The sequence below is a fragment of the Saxophila tyrrhenica genome (genome assembly GCF_035928015.1).
Source record: "Saxophila tyrrhenica strain CCFEE 5935 chromosome Unknown scaffold_18, whole genome shotgun sequence".
Taxonomy (NCBI): Eukaryota; Fungi; Ascomycota; class Dothideomycetes; order Mycosphaerellales; family Extremaceae; genus Saxophila; species Saxophila tyrrhenica.
Window position 1 is genome coordinate 512772 of NW_027041750.1, and position 25985 is coordinate 538756.

The 25985-nt window shown below is 54.8% G+C and overlaps 11 protein-coding genes across 11 annotated transcripts; 4 read left to right on the forward strand and 7 right to left on the reverse strand.

Moving 5' to 3' along the window:
* Nucleotides 1–50: 50 nt before the first annotated feature.
* Nucleotides 51–2039, reverse strand: LTR77_009627 (uncharacterized protein; the record flags this gene model as incomplete). Its single annotated transcript, XM_064806853.1, has 8 exons — nucleotides 51–400; nucleotides 460–551; nucleotides 622–686; nucleotides 756–778; nucleotides 1007–1166; nucleotides 1289–1463; nucleotides 1521–1637; nucleotides 1699–2039. 8 exons carry the CDS (start codon nucleotides 2037–2039, stop codon nucleotides 51–53), a joined length of 1323 nt encoding a protein of 440 aa, XP_064655158.1.
* Nucleotides 2040–3562: 1523 nt separating this feature from the next.
* Nucleotides 3563–4033, reverse strand: LTR77_009628 (uncharacterized protein; the record flags this gene model as incomplete). The annotated part of the gene is made up of 1 exon (XM_064806854.1): nucleotides 3563–4033. One exon carries the CDS (start codon nucleotides 4031–4033, stop codon nucleotides 3563–3565), a length of 471 nt encoding a protein of 156 aa, XP_064655159.1.
* Nucleotides 4034–4286: 253 nt separating this feature from the next.
* Nucleotides 4287–6140, forward strand: LTR77_009629 (uncharacterized protein; the record flags this gene model as incomplete). The annotated part of the gene is made up of 1 exon (XM_064806855.1): nucleotides 4287–6140. One exon carries the CDS (start codon nucleotides 4287–4289, stop codon nucleotides 6138–6140), a length of 1854 nt encoding a protein of 617 aa, XP_064655160.1.
* A 143-nt stretch (nucleotides 6141–6283) lies between these two features.
* Nucleotides 6284–9265, reverse strand: DIS3 (exosome catalytic subunit dis3; the record flags this gene model as incomplete). Its single annotated transcript, XM_064806856.1, has 1 exon — nucleotides 6284–9265. The coding sequence occupies one exon, from the start codon at nucleotides 9263–9265 to the stop codon at nucleotides 6284–6286; it is 2982 nt and encodes a 993-aa protein (XP_064655161.1).
* Nucleotides 9266–9574: 309 nt separating this feature from the next.
* LTR77_009631 (uncharacterized protein) lies at nucleotides 9575–11939 on the forward strand (the record flags this gene model as incomplete). The annotated part of the gene is made up of 2 exons (XM_064806857.1): nucleotides 9575–9682; nucleotides 9732–11939. The coding sequence occupies 2 exons, from the start codon at nucleotides 9575–9577 to the stop codon at nucleotides 11937–11939; spliced, it is 2316 nt and encodes a 771-aa protein (XP_064655162.1).
* An 810-nt stretch (nucleotides 11940–12749) lies between these two features.
* LTR77_009632 (uncharacterized protein) lies at nucleotides 12750–14798 on the reverse strand (the record flags this gene model as incomplete). The annotated part of the gene is made up of 3 exons (XM_064806858.1): nucleotides 12750–14422; nucleotides 14525–14629; nucleotides 14753–14798. 3 exons carry the CDS (start codon nucleotides 14796–14798, stop codon nucleotides 12750–12752), a joined length of 1824 nt encoding a protein of 607 aa, XP_064655163.1.
* Nucleotides 14799–18789: 3991 nt separating this feature from the next.
* On the reverse strand, nucleotides 18790–19796 carry LTR77_009633 (uncharacterized protein; the record flags this gene model as incomplete). Its single annotated transcript, XM_064806859.1, has 4 exons — nucleotides 18790–19217; nucleotides 19276–19394; nucleotides 19508–19641; nucleotides 19695–19796. 4 exons carry the CDS (start codon nucleotides 19794–19796, stop codon nucleotides 18790–18792), a joined length of 783 nt encoding a protein of 260 aa, XP_064655164.1.
* A 680-nt stretch (nucleotides 19797–20476) lies between these two features.
* sap62 (CWF complex protein sap62) lies at nucleotides 20477–21187 on the reverse strand (the record flags this gene model as incomplete). Its single annotated transcript, XM_064806860.1, has 1 exon — nucleotides 20477–21187. The coding sequence occupies one exon, from the start codon at nucleotides 21185–21187 to the stop codon at nucleotides 20477–20479; it is 711 nt and encodes a 236-aa protein (XP_064655165.1).
* A 172-nt stretch (nucleotides 21188–21359) lies between these two features.
* On the forward strand, nucleotides 21360–23112 carry LTR77_009635 (uncharacterized protein; the record flags this gene model as incomplete). Its single annotated transcript, XM_064806861.1, has 2 exons — nucleotides 21360–21546; nucleotides 21599–23112. 2 exons carry the CDS (start codon nucleotides 21360–21362, stop codon nucleotides 23110–23112), a joined length of 1701 nt encoding a protein of 566 aa, XP_064655166.1.
* Nucleotides 23113–23411: 299 nt separating this feature from the next.
* Nucleotides 23412–25013, forward strand: LTR77_009636 (uncharacterized protein; the record flags this gene model as incomplete). Its single annotated transcript, XM_064806862.1, has 1 exon — nucleotides 23412–25013. The coding sequence occupies one exon, from the start codon at nucleotides 23412–23414 to the stop codon at nucleotides 25011–25013; it is 1602 nt and encodes a 533-aa protein (XP_064655167.1).
* Nucleotides 25014–25104: 91 nt separating this feature from the next.
* LTR77_009637 (uncharacterized protein) lies at nucleotides 25105–25933 on the reverse strand (the record flags this gene model as incomplete). The annotated part of the gene is made up of 2 exons (XM_064806863.1): nucleotides 25105–25694; nucleotides 25768–25933. The coding sequence occupies 2 exons, from the start codon at nucleotides 25931–25933 to the stop codon at nucleotides 25105–25107; spliced, it is 756 nt and encodes a 251-aa protein (XP_064655168.1).
* Between the last annotated feature and the right edge of the window lie 52 nt (nucleotides 25934–25985).

Sequence of the window (25985 nt, forward strand, 5' to 3'; positions counted from 1 at the left end):
AACAGCCCCGTCTCCGTCCAGGCTCGACGCTTGCGGGTACGAAGACCTACTCAGTCACCATCGGCCTCCTTACAATCCACTCCACGTACCCCGCCGTCCTCCGTCCACATACAGCTTGCCTGCGTCGCCAACTGCGTGCGATTCGCGCTTGTGTACAACGTGTAGTTCTTGTAATCGATATTGTAGCACGGCTGCCTCCTCGAGCAACTCACACTCGCCTCCACATTGCTATCATCCAGATAGCCGGTGAAGTTCACGAACGCGACGTTGTTCACCAACATGTTTGATGTGCCTGCTGCGGTGCCGTTGTCGCCGCTGTCCTGAGTGATAACGCCCCCACCACCAGCGCCGAAGATCTGGAAGTTGCTGAAGAGCATGTTCCTGACGCCGCCCCAGCCGCCTGCAATCGTACGAAGAAAAGGATTAGCAAGTGTCTGAGATATGCGTAGGTGAACATACCGCCGCGGGGTTGATAGTCGCTCTCATAGTCACGATCGCCTCCGGAGACGAGCTCTCCGACCCAGGTCTTGATATATGCTCCCTGTCCTATGCTGTAGTAGGGGAGAAGGGGAAGTCAGTGATGAGTAGAGAACAGCATTATAGGCGGAGGGAAGTACGCACCTGTCCTGCGCACCGCCCTTGATGATCTTGGCATTGTCAATATGCACGTTCCCCACAGAGGCGTCCTGCAAACAAATGAGCACAAGAGTCAGTCGTCGTCTCATACTTGGCAGGGCTGTTCATGAGTATCATACTTTCAGGTACTGTCCGAGAGATCCTGTATACACGCAAGGAGAACCCGTCAGCAAATGTCTCAGACCACGAACTAGGAAGGCCGTAGAAGAGTGTTCTGCGCCTCATCGGTACGGTCGGGGGTTAGGCTCAGACCTCGTCCTCGGTCGACAACCACGAAATGTGCCCGTATGTCCGCATCCATCGGCCATGAACTTTTACTCCAACCCTCTAGTGTAAATGAGGGAGGGGGCTCTGTTCACGTAAGACTCACCAATGGCAACACCGTTCCCGCTATGGCACGTGACATCATTGACAAATATATTGTAGCTCCGTGGCTTGATCGCGACGCAGTCATCGCCGCCCTGATAGGTGAAATTGGTCAGGTAGACGTTGTAGCTGTCCATAGTGTTGAAACCGTCCGTATTTTGCACCTGGATCACCGAGTCAGCAAGTGTCTCGATGCTGTTGAAGGGTTGAAAAGGTCTTAGAGCGCCACTTGCAGCGTGATCCGCTGGTCTTGTTTTGGAGAGCCCTTTGACCGATCAGTACCTACCCAGTTGTAGCCGTGAGGGGCTTGCGGAGAGGTCGCGTTAACATAGATATTATCGAAGTATATGTTGGTAGCATTCATCATATTGATCGACCAGAGTTGGGGCTGTACGACGTAAAAGTTACGAACGTGGACGTCGCTAACGTTCCACAGGACGAAGGGCATGGGGCGGCCTGGCCTAATAACAGGTTAGTGATGTCTTGAAATGGCCGAGTCTCCAAGTTGGAGTTCAAACCGTGTCGCTCCAGTTGTCTCGTTTCCTCTTTCGTCGTAATACCACACCTCACCGTTGCCATCGATGCCGCCGGTATTGAAGCCATCGATGCGGATGTGGTCGCCTGTGAGGATGAAACTACGAAGAAGCAGAGTCAGCGAAGGTTTGTAGGTGGTAGGACATCTGCGAGGATTCTCACCCAGCGGCATGGTTTTGAAATGAAATGTGGTAGTTGTTGTTACGCCAATAATCTAGGTCTTCAGAGAACATCCATTCGCCGCGCCAGTCGATGGTCACGTCGTCGACGACCGGGTTCAGCTTAGAATTGATGTGGTAGGTTTGATCGGCTGGGAAGACGATGGTGCCACCGTTCCCGCATTGCTGGAAGGCACGGAGTATGGTAGGAGTGTCGTCGGTGGCATTGCTCGAGCCGGCGCAAACGGTACATGTTGGCCTGCCGTTAATGTCGTCCTGCGAGATGCTCTGGCCAGCGACAGCGCTGCTTAACGCCAGTGCGCCAAGGAAAGCTTGAGATCTCATTGTGAAGGGTTGATTATTTTATTCGAGTGTTCGAGAGCGCTGGACAACCGTCTGAAAGCTATATCGCATCCCTTGAAGCCCACGACGTCCGTCAAAAGGTGTCTCGCGCCCCAGGGACGCCGCGAGGCAGACACCGACCTTCCCAAATGGACGAGCGAGCTGTACCCACTGTTTGATGTCATCTTAGCTGCGCATCTCCAGGCGGAGAAACAATCGTTGGCAGACGGAGTATTCTATGTATCCCCGCAACCCCACGACGTCGGGTGTGTGGAGAGATACTTCCGGTCGCAAACCCATCAACAGCGAGCCGAAGTTGACAGCGTCTTGTCAACATGGGGACTCTGGTGTTCTGACGCATTCATCGCGCAGCTAGCGGCCATCAGACACAGAGACGGATCGCCATTCACATGGCAGCTGTCGGCATTGGTGGCGCTAGGAGCCCACAACTATGCCGAAGAAATGCAACATCTGTACAGAGGCGTGGGCCAGATTCTCTGTACGGCTGCGTCTTCTCGTTCGATCAGATCCTACCCTATCAAGAGTCCGCCAGGCGATGGTCAGCGCTCTGCACAGTTTAAACTGCCCGAACCAGGCACGCAACCACATGAAGGGCCCGATGCTTCAGGACGCACAGCGGGAGCACATCGAGTCTTTCCGGGCAGTCATTCTCGCCATCGGCGAGAAGCTGGATGTCAGGTTAAAGAATGAACCCATCCCAGTACCAGAGAAACCAGAGGGTGCTATGGGACACTGATGGCTCACGATAAGGACGGGATTCCTGGTAAGAGCAGCTAGGTTCGACGCCCTGAACAGACGGTGGTAGCGGTAGGGGTCTGAAATGCTGCATTGGGAGTCTTCGCGCGTAACATGATGATCGGAAGGGTGAGCTCTGCGTTGTACCGGTGTGCCGCGTAGACTCGTGTGTGTCGACCGCGCCTGCAATACCGGGAGAGGAGAAGGCTGCAAGAAGGAATGGAGCGGCCGCACGCGGAAAAGATGAAAGAGACTGCAAGGCCTCGGGAGTCCGTGAGTGAGGCAGCTCTTCGAGGCAGGAGCGAATTGGTCATTGTTTCGTAGATCTAGAAACGGTCGTCTCGTCAATTGCTCAGCAGCATAAAGTTCGTTGCGCTCGCGGAGAATGGTGCACTGCTCGTATTAGACGTTTGCTTGGAGATCAAATGTGACAGCTCTCCGCCAGAGGATCTGACATTGTGTAGCTGCTCGTCAGCGTCAGCTAGGTACCTGCCTCTCAAAACAACGGGACCTCGACTGACAATTGTTTTGATGATCGGCTGTCTGGCCTCGTTCCCTGTCAAGCCGTTGTTGCGCGTCCAACCACCATTCGCATCTACCATGGTGTATTCCCGCCGGTGACCTGGCCTGGACAAGGTAAATGGAGGCTCTGATCGTCAGACTGACGCTAGCCATTTGATACCGAAGGCCAGATGTGCAACTGCGAAGTGTCTCAAAGCGGAAGAACACTCGAGGCTCCAGTCATATTCCCACAAAATCGTTGTTCTTCTTCACAAATACACTCCGTCTTCCTCATCCGCACCACCCATCTCCGCCTCCAACCGCCTCCTCAGCTCCTCATCTGTCAACCTTCCGCTCGGCGCCCTCTGCGCCGCAGTTTCCCCGGAAGTACCATTCACACCAGACATCTCCCCATCCACATGTCCGTTGACTATCGTCCCGCTCTTCTCCGCATCCTCCACCTCCCCTTCTGCCCACCGCATACCACGCCCTTCAACCTCTTTCCTCAGCAAGTCAATCCTCTCATTCATTCTTCCAATCACTGCCAGATTCTCGAACATAGCTTCTCTGCAGTCCGCGTCTCCCTCGTCAGCGAAGGGCAGCATTTGCTCATTCGACGACTTTAGGTGGGCGATGCTGTTGCGAAGCTCTGCTGCTTTGGCGTGGAGTGAGTCGAGTGGGAGAGATTCGAGGGCCTCAGCGAAGCGGGCTGGGTCGATGGGTGCAGCGCCAGAAGACATCTTGTTGACTTTTCCGTTGATGTTTGAAGCTGTTCTATGATTCCGAGACCACTCGTACCGTGAAGAGGAGTTCTGAAGGTGGGAGGAGGCGGGAGGTAGAGATATATGTGATATAGACGCGGAAGTGCTCGGACCACCTCCGCAGAACTGAAGTGAGGTCGATGACATGTGACAGCCGGACTTCGTCTGGTGCTTCAACTTCTGCTGCACGTCAGTCGTCGATCAAAGATAACTTTGTATCGGGGATACTGCGATGAACAATGTCTGGACCACGATAGCATTCAGGGCGCCGTGCGTAGCCCGCCAGAGCTCGCGCAAGCCCTTATTGCAACTCTTCAATGGCTACGCCCGGCTTCATACAAGTACAAGCGTCTCGAGGAGAGCCGAACAACACGGGTCCTCGAAGCGCATCGGCTGCTCCGCCACTTGGAAGCATGGCTACACAACCAGCGCCGTCCTACGGATGCCCCGAGCCCGACCCATAGGACGAAGGAAGGATACTCTCAGCGAGGAACCAACGTCGAGCTCTGGATTACAACCGGCGCCCACGGTAGCCACTCATACCGAAGGACTGGCGGAGGATGCAGAAGCATTGACATGGCGAGATTACGACCCAGCAGGTGGCATGCCATTGCCAGACGGCGAGAAGTCGCAGGCGCAGATCAATGGCATCTTTGGCAACGAGGCGCTCGATGCTGAGACCGGGAATTATGTCTTAAGCGTTCTATACTGGCGGCGAATGTCTGGCGCACTCATCGACAGTGGGGTCAACTTTCCCAGACAAAGCGAAGTGAGCAGGGAGCAGGCACTAAGAGGGCTGGAATACGTGCGGGTTCTAGATCCAGGATTTGACGAGCAGGCTGCGGGTCAGACCTGGGCGGAAGAGGAGTCGCTACGGCTACAGCAGGAATTGCAAGAGCGGGCGATCAACCTAAAGCTATACAAGCGGGACGACGAGCCAGTAATGACCGCGGAAGACTTCGAACAGTTCAACCAAGGGACAGAGTACGGCCGCGAACGCAACCAGGACAGCGCTCTCACCGGCCTACGCGAAGCCAATAAGGCTCGTAACGAGGCTGAAGCAGCGAAGCGTATCGCAGATCAGGAGCGCTCTGAAGCAGCCGCCCTTGCTAGACATCGTGGCCCACTTCAATTATCCGGAGGTGTCCAACCTCCTACAGAAGTGGCCTTGACACCTTCTGGCGGTATCAGCATCAGCCGACCACAGACCAACGCCTGGCTAGCCCCTGTTGAGCGCAAACCATGGGTCAAATACTACGAAAACCACGCCCAGATCATCAAAGACAACATCGTGCCCCAGATGTCGGTACTCCGCCGCCTAGGCCCATCCTTCCTGGTCCTCCTCACCGTCCTCTCCGCATGCGCATACCTCAGCGCCACCTACACTCCACCGCCCAAATCAGCCCGCCTGTTCCCAGACACACCTCCCGCAATAGCCACTCTGGGCGGCCTCACAGTCCTCCTCGCCGGCTTCTTTCTCGGCGGTCGCATCCCACCGTTCTGGCGCACCTACAGCAAGTATTTCACCCTGGTACCTGCCTATCCATACGCCATCTCCCTCTTCGGCGCCACGTTTCGTCACGACACGCTCATCCACCTTCTCACCAACATCGGCTCACTATGGCTCTTCGGTCTCATCCTTCACGAAGACGTTGGCCGAGGGTCGTTCTTGGCCATTTACTTCGCCTCAGGCGCTATAGGCGGGTTCACCAGCCTGGCATACAACGTACTGAGAAAGAACTGGACGAGTTACATTTTCGGCTCATCGGGCTGCGTGCTGGGCGTGCTGTCAGCAGCGTGTGTGTTGCGGCCAAACGGCACGATTCGCATCGCTGGATATGATGTACCGATTGCTGCGTGGGTATTCTTGGGATTGTACGGGACGGGGGAGGTTGTGGCAGTGTGGCGAGGTTTGAAGACGACTATTGATCATGCCGGACATCTGGGTGGCATGGTTGGTGGGTTCGGCTCTGCGATGTGGTTATTGCTACAGGCGAGGGAGCAGCGAAAGGGTGAAGAAGAGCCTGTAATGCAGTCAATCCTGGCGGATAAAGATAATCCGGCAGAAGGTGGCAGAGAGTCGTGAGGGCAACTTAGAAGGTCGACAGACCGTGTACAGTACATCACAAGCGATACCCAATGTGTTGAAGAGTCTCCACTCGAATTGATTCAGTTGTCTGCACCTACTGCTTCAAGACTCTTGTCATGGATCGATACCCTCACGAGACTTCACACCAACTGCAGCCTAATCTTCCTCTTCCCTGTACTCTCCTCCGCCTCATCCGAAATCCTCACCTTCACCTTCTGGAACAATTCCACCTTCCTCTGCCCCTGCTCCCACTCAATCTGCAGAGCATAGTTCTCAGCATCAAACACACTCTCCGGCTCTCTCTCTCCTTCTCCACCATCCATGTCTCTCAGCCGAATCAGTCCTTCAATGCCGAAGCGCGGCACAAAAACCACAAAGCCGTTCGAGAAGATCCGCATCACGAAGCCATCTTCTTCCAGTATCCGCCCTTTGAGTGCTTGACCGACGTAGTACTCCACGGAAGTCCGCCCAGCCATTTGTGCGTTACGATGCCGTACGTTGATGTTCTTGCACACGCCCTCGAGCTTGGCTTTGCTCTGCAAACTGGCGTCTAGAGTTTCGTACTCAATGGCCGCGGCGAGCTGGCGATGAGCTTCCAGGTCTGCGTAGCGGCGGATGGGCGAGGTGAAGTGTGTGTAAATCTCGGATGCGAGGCCGTAGTGGCGGAACTCGGGAACTGATTGGGTGCCCGAAGTGAAATACTCAGCGCTCATCATGCATCTTGTGGCGACAATGCGGACGAGCGTGTTGAAGAATGGCTCCGATGGGTCGACGCAGGTGTCGAGGCTGTCCGCCAATGCCTTTGATGAGTCCGTGCGTAGTTCCATGCCCTTCTTCACTTTGAGCTGGTTGCTCAGCTCCTCGAAGTTGTTCTTTGGCGGTGCTGGATGGCGACGTAGCAGCGCTGTTTGTGGAAAGGCCTCGTAGATTTTACCGGCTACGCTGATATTGGCGAGCAGCATGAACTCTTCAACAAGCTGGTTCGTGTCTAGCGCCATCTTCGTCTTCACGTCGATTGGGTCAGACGTCTCACTCTCAGTCTCCACGCGGACTTCTGGACTGGCGAGATTGAGGGCTCCGGCTGCCATACGCTTAGCGCGTAGCTTCTTCGAGAGCATCATGAGGCATCGCATGCCGACAGTCAGCTCGTCCTTTTGGCTCTTGTCGTCAATGCGCAGCTGAGCTTGTTCGTAGCTGAAAGCCTCTCTACTGCGTATCACACTCTTCGTGAAGTCCTTCCTGACAATGTCGGCGTTCTGGTCTAGCTCCCAAATCGCGCTGAAGGCGTAGCGCTCGACGTAGGGTTTAAGCGAGCACAGATCAGTGCCAAGCAGCATCGGCAGCATGTCGATGCGCTTGTCCACCAGGTAGACCGTAGTGCCTCGCAGTGAAGCTTCCTTGTCCATGGCGTTGTTCGGCTTGACAAAGTGCGACACGTCTGCGATATGTACGCCGACCTCGAAGTTGCCGTTCGGTAGTTGTTTCGCATGCAGAGCATCATCAATATCCACGCAACCTGGTGGATCGATAGAACACACAAGCAAATCCCTCAAGTCTCTTCTCCCTTTCCAGCCTGGATCATCAGTAGAAGCAGGCACTTTCCACTCATGGCCTTCCGCCGGTAAGCAGTCCAGAACCGTCCTTGGGAAGGGTCTATACTGCACGTCCCACTCCAACAGCAACGCTTCAGTCTCGGCACCTTTCGTTTCCAGTTCACCCAAGCTACGGATGAAGTGGCCGACAGGATACCGAGAGTCGCGATCCCAGCTGTCGATGGACACAAGCACACGCTTCCCCACAAGTTCAGCAGCTTGACGAGTCCGGACTCGAATCTTCGGCACGCGCTTGTCCATTGGAATGAGGAAGACGGTCTGCTGCGCTCGGCTCTCCTTGTTTCGGGATCGAACGGAATCGCGGTCGATGTGCCCAACGTATTGTCGCCAGTTGCGCTTGATGATTCCCACTACTTTCGCCGTCGGCTGAGCTCGACCTTCGGCACCCTTGCCATGGGTCTTCCGCACCTCTTCCTGCAACGCACGGCGCTCCTGCTCTGTGACGATGGCCTCGCGCTCGTCTTCTTCGTTCTCAGCGGTCTCATTCTTGTTGACATCCTCCTCATCGATGGCCTTGCTTGAAGGAGCTTTCCATTGATCTTTCGGCAGGACCTCGATCACCACAAGATCTCCAGACACAGCTCGGTTGCTGTTGTCTCTTCCTTGAACAATAAGTGAGCGGTCGAAAGCGGGAACCTGGACACTGCCCTCCAGATAGTTGTAGGGTGAGACATTGAAAACACCTTGATGTAGGGTACCAGCTTTCACTCCGGTAAGCATGGCAGACATGGACACGTATTCGGGGTAGATCATCTGCGCTTTGGCATCGCGGGCGGCACGCCCCTCGCGGCTGGTAGCCACCATGTCCATAAGACGATTTGCATCAGGCAGCCCAGCCACGTAGTCACGGAGATTCATGGCAGGCAGCCCATCTTCCTTGCCCTTTCTCACGTTCTCTCGGTCATCAGAAAGCATGATCACAACGGGACACCGAGCACTCTTCCTAGCTCTGACAGCTTTCTCCAAGTGCTGTGCATACCACCCACAGGCTTTGCGAACGGCTCTGTCATTGCGGTCGTTGATGGTCTCTCCGGCATCTCGCCTCACATACGTCTCCAAGCGAAAGTCGTTGAAGAAGACGTAGAACCTCTTGCCCTCATTCTTCGTCAAAGCGATGAGGCGGTGGTAGAGCGGCAGAGACCGATTCTTGACTTCTTCGAGAACCGTCTGCAGCACAATCGCGTCTTGCAGTACGCCCTCGCTTTCGAACAGATCCATGGCTGAAAGGAATGCATTCGTATCCGGGACGATGTAGTGTCCCTGCGGTAGCTGTTCGGTGGCGGCTGGAGTAGCAGACAGTACCGGTGGATCTGCCTTCTTGTGAAAGCCTACGGGCGCTAGATCCAGACATGCTGTGCATAGCTGCGAAGAGCACGGGATGTCCTGTCGTAGGTAGACCTCTCGCACGATCTTCTGGACTTTGCCAGACTTGAGTGTCCGGAGGTAGGTCTTGCTGGAGAGGGTGGTGCTGGGTGATGTGGATGCGTACGACCGCTTGAGGGACGTCATGCTGTTCCCGTGCTCTGAGCAACTCCAGCGTCTTGATTGTCGATGACTACTTCACCGCTCAGTCGGCGGTATGTGTCGATGCTGAAGGCTCTGAGGTGGAAGCGCCAGTGGTTGGAATAAGACTAGGCGATCTGCAGCCGAAGCGGGCCGGGTTTCGCTCCGCACTAAAAGTCGACCGAAGTGACTTTCTGCCATCCACAATTCACCTCACCGCCCAAAGTCATACCGCCTTGTCGACCATCTCTTCAACTCAGACAAGCCACTGACCTCTTCGGTGAGCAGTTCAGTCCCCGATGGGATCCGGCCCTCATGGGTCGACGACCAAATCAGCTCGTGGTGGAATTCTTCGAGCGCGGAGAGAAACTCGGTGACAACTCGAACCGCTACCGCCACACGTGCAGGCGGTGTGGACAATGTGTTGGTGCTGAGAGCTATATCATTCGTCTTCGCCTCTAACGAGTCGCAGTTTCCAAAAGGCAGAGTAGACACTCTGCAGGCCCACGTCCTTCGCAATTGTCCGAAAATCTCCCCAGAAGACCGTGAATGGGGATTACAACAGCTCCAACAAAAACCTGAACGACCACGACCAGATAACAATCCCACCCGTGACGATTCCGACCAAAATCACGAGAGTCTTACACAACCGGAACCCCACTACCAACAGCAGTCTGCATTGGACACCCTGGCAGAGGTCTCCCGACACCATCTTGACTATTCTTCGAATCGCCAGCTTGGTCATCCTGGTCAGGATCATACAGAACATGTTCTAGACCGCGCTTCTACATCGGAGCAGCAGTTTATCGCTCAGCTACAGGAGTTCAATACGCCAACTCACCCAAGCCAAGTCGCAGATCCCAACGGCCGGACAGCAGGCCGTGATCCCACCACCGAACACCACTTTTTTGACCCACAGGAATCGGCTCCTGAGAAAAGTGCTGCGCCTGAGCTCTCTGGTCTTGCGCAGACTGCATCAGCCGCCAACCGGCAGTTGGAAGCCTCGCAGGTACAAGACTATCCACCCGAGCACGATCCCTTCGTGGATCCGGACCTTCACGGCATGGGAGGTCCAGTGCCCGCTCAATCGCTCTTCGAAGCCATCAGTGAATCAGAAGGGGTTCCATGGGTACCAGCAGAGCAATCAGCCGGGCATTATGGCTTCCAGTACCCACAGAAGCCCGTTCATAAGAAGGTACGAGGACGATTTGATGACTCAAGACGCAAAGAAGTCGCTGGCATCCGAAAAAGCGGCGCTTGTATTCGCTGCCGCATGTTGAAGAAGCAGTGCTCGGGCGAGACGCCATGCCGTACCTGCAGAAATGTAGAGACGGCACGGCTATGGAAGGGCACCTGCTTCAGAGCTAGGGTTGTTGACGAGTTCACTCTTTGGTCATTGAACTTGTTTTCTTCACGAATGATCACGGAGCTTTCAGCTACGGCTCACGGTGCCGAACACGAGCGGCTACCAGGGAGGGTCGAGGCCAGACTGCTGGCTGGCACAGACTGCTGCATGAACTTTGCTGTGAGAGCGCTTGTTGACTGTTCAAACGCCGAGGGACCAAATGACGAATCTGCTCGCGGTGGAAGGGCTTTGATGCTGGACGGTGAAGAAGCCGTACATGACAAAATCGGCGCATTCACAGCATTGCTGGCTGAGGACTTCATCGATCAAGAGAGCTCTGTTTTCGTGAAGAAAACAATGCAGGTGGCGCTTTTCATGGCACAAACGGTGGACGCCGCACAAGCAGCCAAGGCAGGCCATGTGCAAGGTCATAGTCCGAGCCGAGCCTGCTACAATCTCCAAGAGCGACTGACTCACAATGTGATCGAGCTTTGGATCCTTACTACATTGTTAACGAAGCCAGAAGATTCCTTCGAACTTCGGTACCAGCCTCAGAAGTCGCCCACGGATCAGCCTGAGCGTCCAAGCGGGACCGCGGGACAAGACGAGATCCAAAAGGATGTCCAGGATATCTGCCCAACTTCCACAAGCTTCAGGATGATTGTGGCCCAACTTCTGACGGCGATCGAGGCCCGTTGCAGCAGACTCAGCAAGATCGTCATGAACGAGCTTGAAAGACGTCTTCTCCAGCGACAGCAAGCAAATCAGTTCGCCACCTTCATCTCGTCCCTCATCCTTCTCAACTGTGTTGAGCGCATGACTGGGCTCTACAGATCTTACGACACCAGCGAGTTGGCGAAAGCGGACATGGCTCGCCACGAGACTACTGCCGGGGCCGCGAACGAAGAGGAGCCTTCAGATGCCGTTACGGATTCCACTAAATCAGACAACGGCCCTGAGCTCTCTGAGAAATCTACATCTTGGCCGCTCGACACGCCCCCATCAGCTCTCTGGCCACAAGGCCTCCGCTTCGCCGACCTCCTGACCATGCTCCTTCGCATTCGTGCTCTACCGCCCAAGACCGGCGAGACCCCTGAGGGCACGCTGGCCGTTGTTCAAGACCATCCACTTCCCGCCGGCTTCCACGGCAGGGCTCCGCGACCCGAAGCAGACGAGGAGACGAAAGTCGCAGCCGCGTGGCTGGACCCGATGCAATTGAACGTTGACGAGCTGATGAGGAAGCGATATGGCGAGGTGCCGGCCATGAGTGAGGGGGTCCAGGCGTGGGATATGAGGTTTATTGCTAAGGTGTTGCTGCCTGAGAGGACTGCATGAGTTTTGCGAGGTGGTCTAATTAAGTCCAAGGAACACCAGAGGTGGGTGGGCATCAGCGGCGTTTTGACGATGGCTATAACGATGTATTGCTCGATTAGCGTAGGCGCTGGCGGTATCTTGGAACCATATGTTATCTTCATGGGAAGGAGAAGCAGTTTCCAGTTCACGTGTCCCCTGCTCACCCAGCAGGCATACTTCAAAAACACCACTCCATCGATGAAAAGCGATGCGCATCGACCGGAATGTGAGAGGAAAAAGGCGCACAAGCACCCTGGCATTCGCAACTAAAAGCAATCTGGGGGGTATATCAACGCGTCCAAAAGCACACACAAGCACGCGCACAAGCACACTTCTAACGCGGCACTCATCCAACCAAGCATCACAACATGCAAGCATGCAACTCTTCCCTTCATGAACATTCCCCCTTTCCAATACCGCTATGCCAAAAGCAAAGTATTATGCCCTTCCTCCACTATTTCCTCCCTTCTTCTCAATTCGTCGATACCGCCTCCTCCTCCGTCGTCGTGGAACGCATGCAAAGCGCGCGATTGATGCAAGTACTGAACGTTTGCGTAAGAAAAACAAAAGCTTCAGGTGTGATGGGATGTCGTTACTGCGTGTGGTGTTACGTATATGGATGTTGATATGCCGAGAGGAGTTGCGGTTCGAAATAAGCAAGATGGTGATCCGAATCGCCTTTGAACGCCGTCCAGATGATGATTCCGTGTTATTGGCTGGAAAAGGTGGAGATGACTGAAGATATGTGCAAGAAGTGAAGGGTGCACAGATGCTCTGAAATGGCGCAGTCGTTTACTGGTACCTCTGCCAGTCCTGCGGCATGTTCCCAGCGGCTCCAGGCGTGGCCCAGCCTTGCATGCCTGGCTGTTGGCCAGCGCTAGATTGCATGCCGAATTGCTGTGGGCTTGGACTCGGCTGGTACATGCTGCGATTCATGCCAGTGAAAGCAGCAGGGTTATTCATACCCATCTGCTGATAGTTCATCTGCTGCGGCATCTGCGGCGGGCCCATAGACGACTGATGATGTTGCTGTTGGCCGTATTGAGAGATGTGGTGTGATTGTGAGAGTGGCGAGGGCTGGGGTTGGGGCGGTGGCCACATCTGGTTCTGTGGGTAGCCTCCATAGGACGGAGTCTGCCTGTGGCTTGACCCGGCGGCCATCGGAGTGCTGGGATGTATCTGACCCGGCGCGATACGGTGCATTTGCTGAACCGGCGATGGCATCGTATTTTGCTGATTGGGGTAGCCTCCGTATGTTTGAGGCATCATCTGCGATCCGTGATGCGGCATCTGGTCCTGTTGACCTCTGCTTTGGCCCATACCAGCAACAGCCTGAGGCGACTGGAGGTGTTGCGGCGCTACAGTGCCCATGTCGCCATCGCTTGGAGCTTGCGTCCTAGGCTGCTCGTGCGGCCGCTTCCAGAAATCGTCCAAGTACTTCGAACGATGAGCCCGCGTGTTGCTCAGTTGCTTGTTGAACTCTGCAGCATGCGACGCCTGGTTCAGAATGTCATTCGGGTTGCTTGACTGGAGGCGGTCATGATACGGAGGCCCGACAATGTCCTGCCGAGGTCGCATGATGTTGCCGTAGCTGTTCGGCCGGACCTCGTCGCCGGGAAGGTGAATCATTGGCAAAGGCGCAAGTGAAACTTGGCCCAGCCCAGGAGGTTGACCATCCAAGCCAGGGCCACTGCTGTAGATGATCTCGCCTTGCGGGAGAGAGAGCGTCTGGTGACTTGCCTCGGCAGCAGCAGCTTCCCTTGCTTTGGCAGCGCCTGGCCGCTTCTCGCCCGCAGCGTCCTCCTCTGTGAAGCCCTGCTTTCTGGCTTTCGCCTCCCAGTAGTCGTCCCGGACGCGCTTGCCGCCTTCGATAAGGCGACTGCCAAACTGCCGAAACATGCTGCGTGCCGTGACTATCGCAATCTGTCTCGAGCGGTAGGAGTAGGGTAGGATGTCCTGATGAATGAGGCTGTCCTTCTCTTGTTGACTGGCGATGATCTTGTACAGCGATCTATTCTTGTTGAACAGAAGATACGAGTCCCGATATCCCAGTACTCGCGCGCATTCTGTCGCCAGCATGAACATCTTCTCGCCGCGATCCGGTACTGGGAATGTTTTGCACCGGTATTTGCGCCCATCCTGTGGATGGCCATCAAGCGATACCTTTAGTTCGCCATCTGGGTCCGTCTCTCGAGGTATATACTCGTCGCCTCCTGGGCCGAGTTGATCTGTAGTGTGATCACGGACTGTGGGTAGCGCTTTGATTACTGTGGGCTTTGTGGCCGAGCCTGGGGTTGAGCGTGCTGGCGACGCTTGGCTAGGTGTAGCGTGAGGTAGTGCTTGCGTCATAATCTGTGGTGTGTGGACAGCTTGAGCTGTCGCATACAGTCCAGTGTGTGTCGATGTGGAAGAGCTGTCCTCCTGCTTCAAGGCCTTACTTCGCTTGGTACTTTGACCGTCGCCAGCTGCACCATTTGTCAGCATTATCCCAGCAGTATACACCCACACAAGTGCCGCTGGATGTGCTGCGCGACCGTTGGATGAAGTTGGGGAGAAGGTGTACGTACCAGCATCTGACTCTTGACGTCGCAATCCGTCTCCTTCTGGTGATCTGCCACGCTTGGTGCCTCGAGGATTTGGCTGTGAAAGGAGGTTCGGTGCTATCGTGGATGCTGCGATACATGACATGTTAGCATGGGCATGTCGGCGTAAAGTAGCAGGAAGGGCTGGACCACAAAGCCGTCATGGCCTTGCGCGACGCGCCCCACTGCATCTCCAACGCAATGTGAACTCACCAGAAGCATTCAGCGCCGCCGGATTGATCGTGCCCGACTCATCCATGTCAACGTGGGGTAGTGAAGGCAGCGATGAGAAACTCGGATGCGACACGGCCAGCATCACATCCCGCTACCTGGCATGCGCGCGCAATGCCTCGAAGCTGCGTCGCACAAAGGGTCCCGCTCCCAGGACGGCGGGCTCGACGAGACGCGCGCCGGTGGCGGTGAGGGCGTGGAGAACTTCGGGGCCAAAGGAGCTGCGGTATTGGAGCATGGGCAGGTTGATGGGTGATGCTTGCGCGCGACGCAGGTGGAGCAGGGCTGCCGTGTGTGTAGTAGACTGCAGCGCCGCACGATCTCCAGAATGGCAATAGACTGTCTCCGAAGACGATTAAGCTCACAGCGCCCTGTCGGGACGGTGCGCAAGAGTCGAGGTGGTGGTGGTGTGGGGACGACGATGGTGCAAACGCGCGATGCAAGGTGTGGTGTTGGTCGCCGACGGCACGGGAACGGACCTCAGTCCGCGAAGATGACGCGGGGCAAGTCTGGTAAACGACAGCGATTAGCAAGTATAACAGCCTTTCGTTCGACTAAAACGACTCGACCACATGCGACCAGGGTCAACGCTTTGAGGGTCCCCCGGGATGGATGATGGCGACGTCGGTGTTCGACAGCAGTCAATGAGGCCGTGATGTCAACGTACAGCCAAGGTCGCACATGCATTCACATTAGCCGACAGATCGCGGCAAGGGATAATCTTCCTCTTCAAGATTGCTACAGTAGTAGGCGAGTGAGTCGGGCGTCCTCGACCGGTATACAAACCGCAGTGAATTGTTCCGGAAAAGCAATACCAACGGGAGGAACTGGATGATGCTCACCTTACAAGCGCCGGAGGGTATGGTAAGGCTATGGTGAAGGCGACTGATTCCTGGCCTTGCGTGGTATTAGGTTGGTTCCCGTTGGGTATACGTGTCCAGCCAGAACGGATCACTGTTGGTCTTCCAGGCCAGGCTGATGTAAGGCACTCGGTCGGGGCGGTAGGGCAGTGGTGCAAAGGAAGGAACGCTTGCTTCGAGCGTCCTCGCCAATCGGGCCAGACGGGCGAGTCTGCGAGTGCTAGACGGTGAATCTCGCTTGATCTGGACCAGAGGACAGGTGTCTAGCCGTCATACCGGCAAAGATGGCGAGGGTTGCATGAGCGCAGGTACTGGACAGTAGACGCCGACGAATTGCGAGCTCACGACGACGGCAAACCTCTTATGATCGGTGCGGACGGGCTACGAGGATGATGTACATTTGCAGCTGAGGTGCAGCTCGCTAGGCAGCTTCTGGGGAAAGCTCGATCTCTCCAATCCATCATACCTGGCCTATCGCGGCTGGCAAGGAATCTTTGGCAATATCGCCGTATTTATTCTCTTATAGTGGCATGTGTTTGAGCCGCAGTGCTGCAGGGCATGAGGTGAAGTCCCAGTGTTCCAACAAGGAGAGGTGTGGTGCGACCACACGAGGTCTTTCACGGCACTCCTGCGGCCGCCGACGGCTCGAGGCGACTATACAAAGCGCCCTGCATCGCGTGTTGCGATGTCCTAACACGGAAATGAGGAAGATTGGGATCTGGTTATTCCTGGGAAGTGTTGCAGCGAATCGGGAGGCAATGTGCTTCGTACTGCGAGTACGTATTGCCCTCATCAGCTACGACTCCTTCTGTCTGCCTGGCATCGCATAATCTTGTCCTCCGCGAAACAGAACTGGCTGAAGCAGCCAGTCGCACAGAATGCGACCATCCGAGCGAGCTCTCGCATGGCGTGCGTTTCGAGCAGCAGCCTCCCACGCCCAGACTGCCGCAGTCTTTCGGCACGAGCAGCCTTCGCGCTCGATCTTGTGGCGTTCGACACTATCTCGCCCAGATCGAGCAGGGCGAGCTCACAATCACATGCGCTTTTGACGATTACATCCCGGCTCATCAAGGAGCGAACAGGCTGACACCGCTCAATTACATCACCACTGCCTGCTTGCGTCCGCGGTCCATGCGAATCTTTCCAACGCTGACCAGGTACTTTTGTACTGTACGAACAGCTGACTGCTGTCCGGCGGCAAGCGAGAAGCGAAGCTTGGTGGAAGAAAAGGTCTAGGATGTCGATCCTATGATCGTCCGCAGGCAGACGGCTCTGCTAGCGGCCCGTCGCAGCATGGGGGTGCACTGTCTTTTCGATCTCACGGCCAACCAATGACTCTTCTCAGACCCTCGATATTCGAAAACCGGCAGCGACAGCTATACCTCTCGATTGTATTGATCACAAGACACTCCAGCTCGGCGAAGCTGCCGATACGTATCGCTTGATATGCGTGTCATTGATTCGACCTCGAGCTAGTTCGCGCAAAGCTTTGTGGCGAATCATTGTTTGCAGGTTTGAATGGCGAGCAGATGACGCCTTGAGACATTGATGTTCAGCTGATCCGAACAAGGCGGCTGCGGGACGGAGGCGCGTCGTAAGAAAGGCTTCCTGCAGCGGCCGCGGCCGATTCGTTTGCTCAATCTCACTGGTCGAGGCCAACTCGGTGTGGCTAAATACCAGATCGTGAGCGAAGCGATCTACGCACCTACTTGCGCAAGAAACCTGCTCGCGTGGATTGAGAGTTGGAATGAAGCTGGTCTTATTAGCAGAAATCCCTGGGAGATCAGCATATCAAGACACGAAGCTGAGTGGCCCTTCTTCTCAGTCCTCCCAGCACTATCAACCCTCTCAAGGTTGGTCAACGCTCTTGATCGCCTGCTATTAACCCGGGGACGCGCAGATCCTGGAACGAACGGTTGCTCCGTGCCCGTCAAACAACATTTCGACCTTCCGTCTGGATCAATTCGGCAGTTGGCCAGACCAACGCGATGTTGTCGAATCCCAAATATTGTCCTCCTCGATGATGCGTACAACAAACAACATCGCCGCTAGATCTTGGAACGAAAGGCGACCAGAACTTGGCACATATGGCCCAGCCTGGGTGATATGTGCTCGGTTGCAACGACTTCGGCATCGGGTAGACCGAACGCACTTACGTCCGACCGAAAAGAGGAAACCTGCAGTGAGGTCCGTACATCTCGAAGGTGCTCGAGAGGCAGTGCCGAAGAAGGCGTCAAGCATAGATCATCGCCGCATGTCGTTCCTGCGTAGAACGCCCTGAGATGCTCTCGGATACACACAATACGTGACGGGTCTCCCACGTGGGTCCACGGTGCTTTTGCCGGAGTCCTGTCCGCTTCTTGAGCGCAAGGCAGGCAGAGGCAAAGGCAAGTGAGGGTAATAGAGTCCAGTTTTCAAGGCTAAGAGTCAAACAGCTTCCAGGACTGCGTTGGTGAGAGGGCGTCTCGCTGTGTTTCCTCGTCTTGATACCCTGTCCGCAAGTCACATCCTCTTTTTGAGTAACAAGTCCGTAGTCCAAAAAATAGCTTGTCGCAAGCACATTCAAATCAACAACGATTGCAAATGGGCCTGATAAAACAGCAAAAGAATATACACCTCACGCGGGACTGATACATTGTCAGAATGCTGATGTTGGAACTTCAGCGCGTGATTTTCAAGCTCACCTCGAACCTATAACGGAGTCAATATTTGATTCAAAGGCAATAGAAGTGGTGGAGTCAACTCACCCGCAACCTCCAGATTTCAATGAATAGAAGTCTGGCGCGCTACCATTGCGCCAGCAAGGCTTTTCAAATGACAACGTAGCTAATCAATATGATTGCCGTCAGAATAGTTATCGAAAACCACCGACGGGTGCTCCCGAAGCGTCGGTGTCGCCATAAGAAACATCATCATGCTTGTGCCCGAATTTTCGCCGGAACATCCTTGGCCTGACTCTCCAAAACGGCAACCTGACATCTCATATAGTCGGCGTCTTCGCGGGAACAATAGCGTGCAGTACGGAGAGGTGATAGTAAATTGGAGGTGTAAATTCAATATGTTGCAGCTAATGAGGAAGAACGTACCAGCCAGCTACCAGTGTATGGAGTATGGAGAACGCTATGCAACGCAGGCAAAGGACCACAGTAACTTCCCTCATCAGTCGCTCTCGCTGCCCGGATCGTCCAGCGCCTCGTCGACCTGCATCGCGCGAGATTCGTCCACTTCGTCTTCCGGCGAGGGATTGTCGTCATCGTCATCATCCTCATCCTCTTCAGCGTCGTCTTCTTCATCGTCAGGCTGATCGTCACCGTCTTCTTGCTGGTCCTCCTGCCCGTCATCATCCTCGTCATCCATGCTGTCCGCGTCAGGCGCCACCGCAGCACCATCGTCCCCCTTCAACTTCTTGGTAGGCCTGTCCACTTCCTCCCCATTGGCATGGCCATTGGTAGTAGCACCATTTGCTCCCGCCGTAGCCTCGCCCTCAATGGTAGTGTCGCCATCATCCTTAGGGGCAGCCGCGGCTTTCTCCTCCTTGACCTTCCGCCGATACGTGTTACGTTTGTCGCACTGCATCTCGGTGTACCCTTCATTCATTCATTTAGTTTGAGTTCGCAGTCCTTCAGCGGGGAATGGGCAACTTACTCTGCAACTCGGCTTCCAGTCTTGGTTTGAAGGATTCGAACTCACAGTCCTTCATGGCAGCTAGCACATCCTGCGGCATGATTGTCTTCTTGCCGGCATTTGCTGCGAACTCGTTCGAACTGTGGGCATGTTAGCTGATATGCTAATCCGGCGATGGCGGGTTCTGGCCCCTGGACGCTGGCAGAGGGTCACATGAGGCCAAGGGCGCAGTATTCGAAGATGGGAAACGTACTTTGAAGCGATATAGCTGACGAAGACGGTGGCACTCTTGTGTAGTGCCAGTAATGCGTCCTTCTGTATCTGTGTGTTGGCAGGTAGAACTCCTTTGGCCAGGCGTGCGATCATGGACTTGGGCAGACTGAGGTCCTGCTCTCAACATTAGATATGTTCTTCTTCGGAAGTATGGATTAGATGCGTACCTCAACACTCATGCCATCCTTTGGTGCCTTTGCTGGTGTTCCATCGCCCCCTTCCTCCGCACCGTTCGAGACCACGGAGACGTTGCTCTTTCGGGGTGGCATCGTTGCGGTTGGAGATATGGACAGATGGATTTTTAGACGCAATCAACACTGCTGCCAGAGATGAACGACACGCGGCATTGGTTGGGTAAGAAGTGGTGGAAGCAGATGTGGTAAAGTGTGTAGACGCGAAAGGCAAGGTACGCGTTTCGATGCAAGCTCTTCCGCACAAGCCACCACTTTCGAAGTCACCAACTTACATCAGTCTTCAATACACGTATATGCTAGGGAATGGCACGACCGCAAACACTAAGCCACCACAATAATCGAAAATGAAGTTCTCGGATTTGGCAGCAGAACCTTCCAAATACATTTATGCTTACAAGCACACGACTTCCTGTTCAATCTCTGATACTGGTTCTAGCCTACGTCCTGTGACAAGCCTTAGGACTCCACAGCAGAACTTCTAAGCCTTGCGGTCCATCAAGCCACGCCCGGCATATTATGTCCCCCGTCATTCACCGTTTCCCCCACGTTGAGGTCTTGAGATGGGCCGAACGGAGCACCACCTGTACCTTGTCGTGAATGGAACCAGTCCGAAAGCTCAGAGCTATTACTCGTCTTCGTGGTGAGCCTTCGGGTTCCTGCTGGCGAGCGAGAGCTGTTGTAGAGCCTCCAAGAAGGTCTTCTTCGTCATGTCAGATGCAAGAGCTGATTGCCTTGCACCTTGCTTCCTTTCATCCTCATCTCCTTGGGCCTCCCAGCCCAGGCACGCCAGAGTACCTCTCCTCGCGCTCCGTCTTGAACGTCACCTGAATCCAGAACTCCTTCCTGTCTGCATCAAACCACGTCCAGTGCTTGTCCTCGCTCCGATCCACTTCCCTTGCCTGCAGCTTGAACCCACACGTCTCGTACGGCTCCGCAGCAACCAGCAGATACTGAAAGGACTTGTCCGGTGGGTCCTCGACCTTCTGCTCGTACGCGCTCATGAAGCGTATCCTGGGCACGGTGTTGGGACTGATCTCTGGATACTGCAGATTGAACAGTAGACCCTGTTGTCGCGTGATGGGATCGAGTGTCTTCGTGATCTGATAGCCTGGTCGTCCAATCTTGACCACGTTCTTCTTCACCTGCACTGCGTTTGCACCAGTATAGCTCTCTTCGTCCTTCTTTCTCCCCAGCTGCGCCTCCTTCGCTGCTCGCCGCGCAAGATTCGTTTGATGCTTGCGACCCTGCGTATGTGCCAAATATGATCCGTCGTTCTGGTGTACCGTCAGGCAAAGCCGGCACTCGAAGCTTCCGACGTGGTTCTTGAAGAAGTACGGGTCTTTGTCGAGGTCGATGGTTTCGAGCGCGAGCTTTCGGAGGCGCTCACGGCGGTCGGCATTGGTGGCAGACTGCGAAGCGACACCTCCGCCGCCGAACTTGCTACCTGCGCGGTTCTGGTAGTCCATATGGGGTGGTGGAAGATTGGTGTGGTGTTGGTGAGAGTTGAAGGCTGCAGACCTGGATCTGAAGATCGCACGGTACAACTTACGCCACACTAACAAGCGCCACACTTTCAAAAGGCAGGCCAAAAGTCGATATCCATGTTCTCCTCTTCGACCTCATCCTGTTCTTATCGACATGAAGGACGCGGGTGATGGGCCAGCTCACCACATAGGAGAACGTCTGTCTCTTAAGAATCAGCTTTGTACGGTCCGCTACGTCGGAAAGGTAGCAGACAAGCCTGGGACATGGCTCGGCGTCGAGTGGGACGACATCGACAGGAGGAAGCATAACGGAACGCACGAAGGCGTTGAGTATTTTCGGTGTAGGCCAATTGTCCCTTGTATCTGACTGCTCATTACTGACGGCATCGAAAGGCCTGTCGAAATCACCAAAATGTGCATCATTCTTGCGACCAACTCAGACCTGGGATGCCCCGAGGACATTTCTCCAAGCGCTACGAGAGAAGTATATGCCTGATGACCACCATGCGACATCTTCTGGGACCGTATATTTCTCCGGCAAGCAGGCAGAGGAGGTTGGCTTCGACAAGTTCCAGCAGAGACAAGCCAAGCTGCAAGGCATCCATGTACTTGTCCTCAACCACATGCGCATTCAACACCAACGGATAAACCCCAGCGACAATGCTGAAATAGCACACATCTGCGCCGACATCACCGAGCTCGATCTGAGCGCGAACCTGTTTGAGAGCTACGAGGAGATCTGTGACCTATGTCTGCAGTTCCCAAAGCTGAGAACTCTCACCCTCGATGGCAACCGCTTCAGTCTGCGTGGAAATCCACTGCGATATCGTATTGAGACTATCAAGACTCTAGGCCTGTCGCGGACTCTTGCTGAGGATGCGGCCGTGAACGTCCTTCTCAATTTCGCCTTTCCAAATGTTACCACACTTTCACTCGCCGGCAATGAGTACTCCATTCCGCTTAAGCTCAGGATACCTTCCAAGGTGGAAGTGCTTGACCTCTCGGATAACACTTTCGCAGTACTCTCCGACCTAAGTTTTCTATCTGGGTCGGGCCTCCGGACCCTGCTTCTCAAGCGGAACAGTATCTCATCGTTCACAACCTTAGGTATAGACTTCAAGTTACAGGTGGAAGAGCTTGATCTTTCGTACAACGTAATCTCGACATTCGACTTCTTCAACAACATCACAGAAAGCAGCTTCCCGAACCTGCACCACCTGCGTGTCACTGGCAACCCCGTTTATCAGTCCTTGGTATCTGCGGATGGCAAGCCCCTGACATCAGAAGATGGGTACATGCTTACTGTAGCCCGCCTCCCGCAACTGCAGTGTCTCAATCACAGTAAGATCACTGAAAAAGAGCGCTTGAATGCCGAAACTTACTACCTCGGCCAAATTGCCATCGAGCTGGCCAACGCACCAGAGGGGCAGGAAGGAAAGGTCATCGCTCAGCACCCTCGGTCCCAAGAGCTTTGCGCGGAGTATGGCGAGCCTGTCATCCAACGGAAGACGAAAAAGGACGCCATCGATCCCAATACTCTCGCGGCACGATTAACGTCAGTCACCTTCCACCTCGCCGACCACTTTCTTCCAGAAGCGAGGGAGCGATCGTGGACGGCGGATGTACCGAAGTCATTTGCCATGTATGCGGTCTTTGGTCTTGTTGGAAAGCGGCTCAACCAGATGCCGCTCACTCTAAGACTGGTGCTGGAGACCAATGAGCGTGATCCTGTCGGCTTGCAGGATCGATACGGCGGCCCTGAATGGTGGGATAGCAGTGATGACGAGGCAGAGGTCAAACAAGATGACGAGTGGATGAAGAGGGAAGTCGAGTTGACCGCAGGTACGAGGGCCCTGACTACCTACGTTGAAGGCAATACGGCGATTGTGAGGGCTGAGGCGAAGTGAGAGCATGTTTGAGATACCCATCGTAAAGATTCATGATTGAAACGCGGGTCATTGCAGACTTGAGCCGCAGTCGGCCAAAGTTCTGTCCCCATTCGTCGTTACTTGTGTGCATTGTTAGTCTTTCAATTGTGCTTGTAGAGGCTATTCGGTACTACTATGAAGCCCACGTCAACGCCTAGATCCGAACTGAGAGGCGCGGAGATTTGCTTGCGTGAACCACATATTCCATCTCTCCACAGCAGCCTTCTTTCTTTATTTCCTCAAATCAACATCAACATAGCCTGTAATGAAGGTTCGAGATGCCCAGGTCTTTGACTATACGCAACCTCACTTCGATCCCACTGAGTCTGACACTCGTACAACGCTTCGAGTCTGGAAGCAATGGTGACTCCAGCGACAAAAGGGGCATTGACGACAAACTCAAAAGTCTAGCAGGCAATTTTACGAAATTGATGCAAGACAGAATTCCTGGAGGGAGCGAAAGGAAGAGGCTCAAAGCTGGAACATCTGGCGATGCCAAACCCTTCAAACAAGACGAAGTTGAGGTGGAGCTGGAGCCCTTCCGGACGAAGAAGACACAGATCTCAGCACCACTAGGACAGATCCTACGCCTCACCATCGAAGCAGAAGAAAAGGGTGAATGGCATGTCGATGTGCCCACACCTTCTGGCCGGTCTACGCCTCTCATCCCTGCTTCTTCTGAACCTGGACATGAGTTCACTGCCATCTATAACAGCAAGACGGCTGTCCTTGCACTATTCGACAGCACCTACCTCAGAAAATGGATGAACGCCTTTCCAGACGCAACGCCGCTATCTGCTCTCAGTCTGCCCGGAACCCACAACTCTCCCACTTGCCACCAAGCATTGCCGTCCGTACGATGTCAAGCTGTTTCGCCATTGAAGCAGCTGGAAAATGGCGTGCGATTCCTCGACGTCCGTGTGCAGGTGAACGATGCAGACAAGGGGGTCAATTCAGATGCTCTCGAGCTGGTCCACGCGGCGTTTCCCATATCACTCACCGCATCTGCAAAAGCGAAAAGTCTTTTCGACGACGTTTACGGCTTCTTGGACAGGAATCCAAGCGAGACCGTAATCATGTCCCTCAAGCGGGAAGGACGAGGCAGTGGTACCGACGAGATCTTCTCTGAGAGGCTACAGAAACACTACATCAACGCCAACCCACAAAGATGGCACACCCGTACCGGTATCCCTAGGCTAGGTGAGGTGCGAGGGAAGATAGTGCTCTTACGACGCTTTGGTCTCTCAGAAAAGCTGCATCGAGAAGTCCACGGCAAAGGCGGCTTTGGCATCTACGGCTCATGGGCGGACAACACTCCAAATCACCTCAACGGCGACATCCAGATTCAAGACTTCTACGAAGTCACAGATACCGAGAACATCGACAAGAAAATCCAAATCGTCTGCGAGCATTTCGAACGAGCAGGCGCTGCTGTGCATCCGATCGGTGCGCCTCACACGGCCGCAGAGGGTCCAAAGCAGCCACTCTTCATCAACTTCCTGAGTGCTTCCAATTTCTGGAAACCAGGTTGTTGGCCGGAGAAGATTGCTGCTAAGATGAATCCAGCGATCACACAGTTCTTGTGTGAGAAGCATGATATTGGCGATAAAGGGGTTGACGCACCTAATCAGAAAGCTGAAGGTGACGGAGGCTTGGGGGTTGTGGTGTGTGACTGGGTTGGTGATCATGATGACTGGGATTTGGTTAGAGCAATAGTGGGCATGAATTCGAGGCTCCTGCTGAGGCTGCAGCAGCAAGAGGATGAAGAAGACGAGGGCGATGATAGCAATAATACCAGGAGAGGTGGTAGAAGGGGCAGAGGCCGCGGGAGAGGTGGCAGAGGCCGTAGAGGTGGACGCGGAGCGCGAGGCGGTGGTTGAATGTGGTCAGACCAGCAGCTTGGTATGAAGGCATATCGAGCTCCCTCATAGAGCAGCCGTGTTCTGGGCGGCCGGCATGACTTTGTTTTCCCTATTCGTCCTCGTCTGAAGAGTACGCAGCCAGACCAAGCCCAGAAGGCGGAGGGGAGGCTGGCTTATCTGCTGCAGAACTTACGCTCTTGACCGGAGCAGCAGAAATCTTTGATCCGTCATCGTCAACAACTTCACCCGCTTTCGACCCGCCTGACGGAGTGTCAGCGGGCCTTTTCTCGTCAGCAGCAGCTGCAGCGTCTTTGGTAACAGCCTTAGGAGGCGGCTGACCAGCCTCATCCCCGGCAGGCGAAGCCACGCTCTGCTTCTCGTTCGTAGACGTCCTCCGCAACTTGACACCAGCGATGGGCCCCTCGCGACCCTTCTTCCGCTTCCTTGGACCACTCGCGGCCCACGACTCTCCAGCTTCCGCAGGGGGCCCAGCATCACCAGCCTGTTGTGCAGCCTTCTCTGCTTCTTCTTGCTGACGGCGAAACACCTCCAACTGAGTTAGAGTCTCCTTCTTCACTTCCGCCTCCTTGGCCCGCGTTGACTCCATAACAGAATCCAAGAATTCGATCTCATCCTCATCAAGAGAGCGGAACTGATTCCGCAATCGGTTTGCTTCCTCAAATGCCTCTTGTTTGGCGGCTCAAACATCTAAGTCGTCAGCTGTGTATGCCTGCGAAAAATTTCGATGCATAGCGGGCGATGTGATAGTCACCTTTGTTGCTCTGCAGCGTCTCGTAGAGCGATTTGCCGCCTTCCTGCTTCCCAGCTTCAGCCTTTTGCATCTGCTTGGCCTCCAACTCCTGCTGGGCTTTCCGCCATGCCTCGTCGCGCTCCGTTGGCGGCGCCTCGTCGGTGCCGGCAGATACGAAGCGGCTCATGGTGGCTTGAATGAGTTGTGACGGTCCAGATCTGGCAGTGTCACGTGGGAAG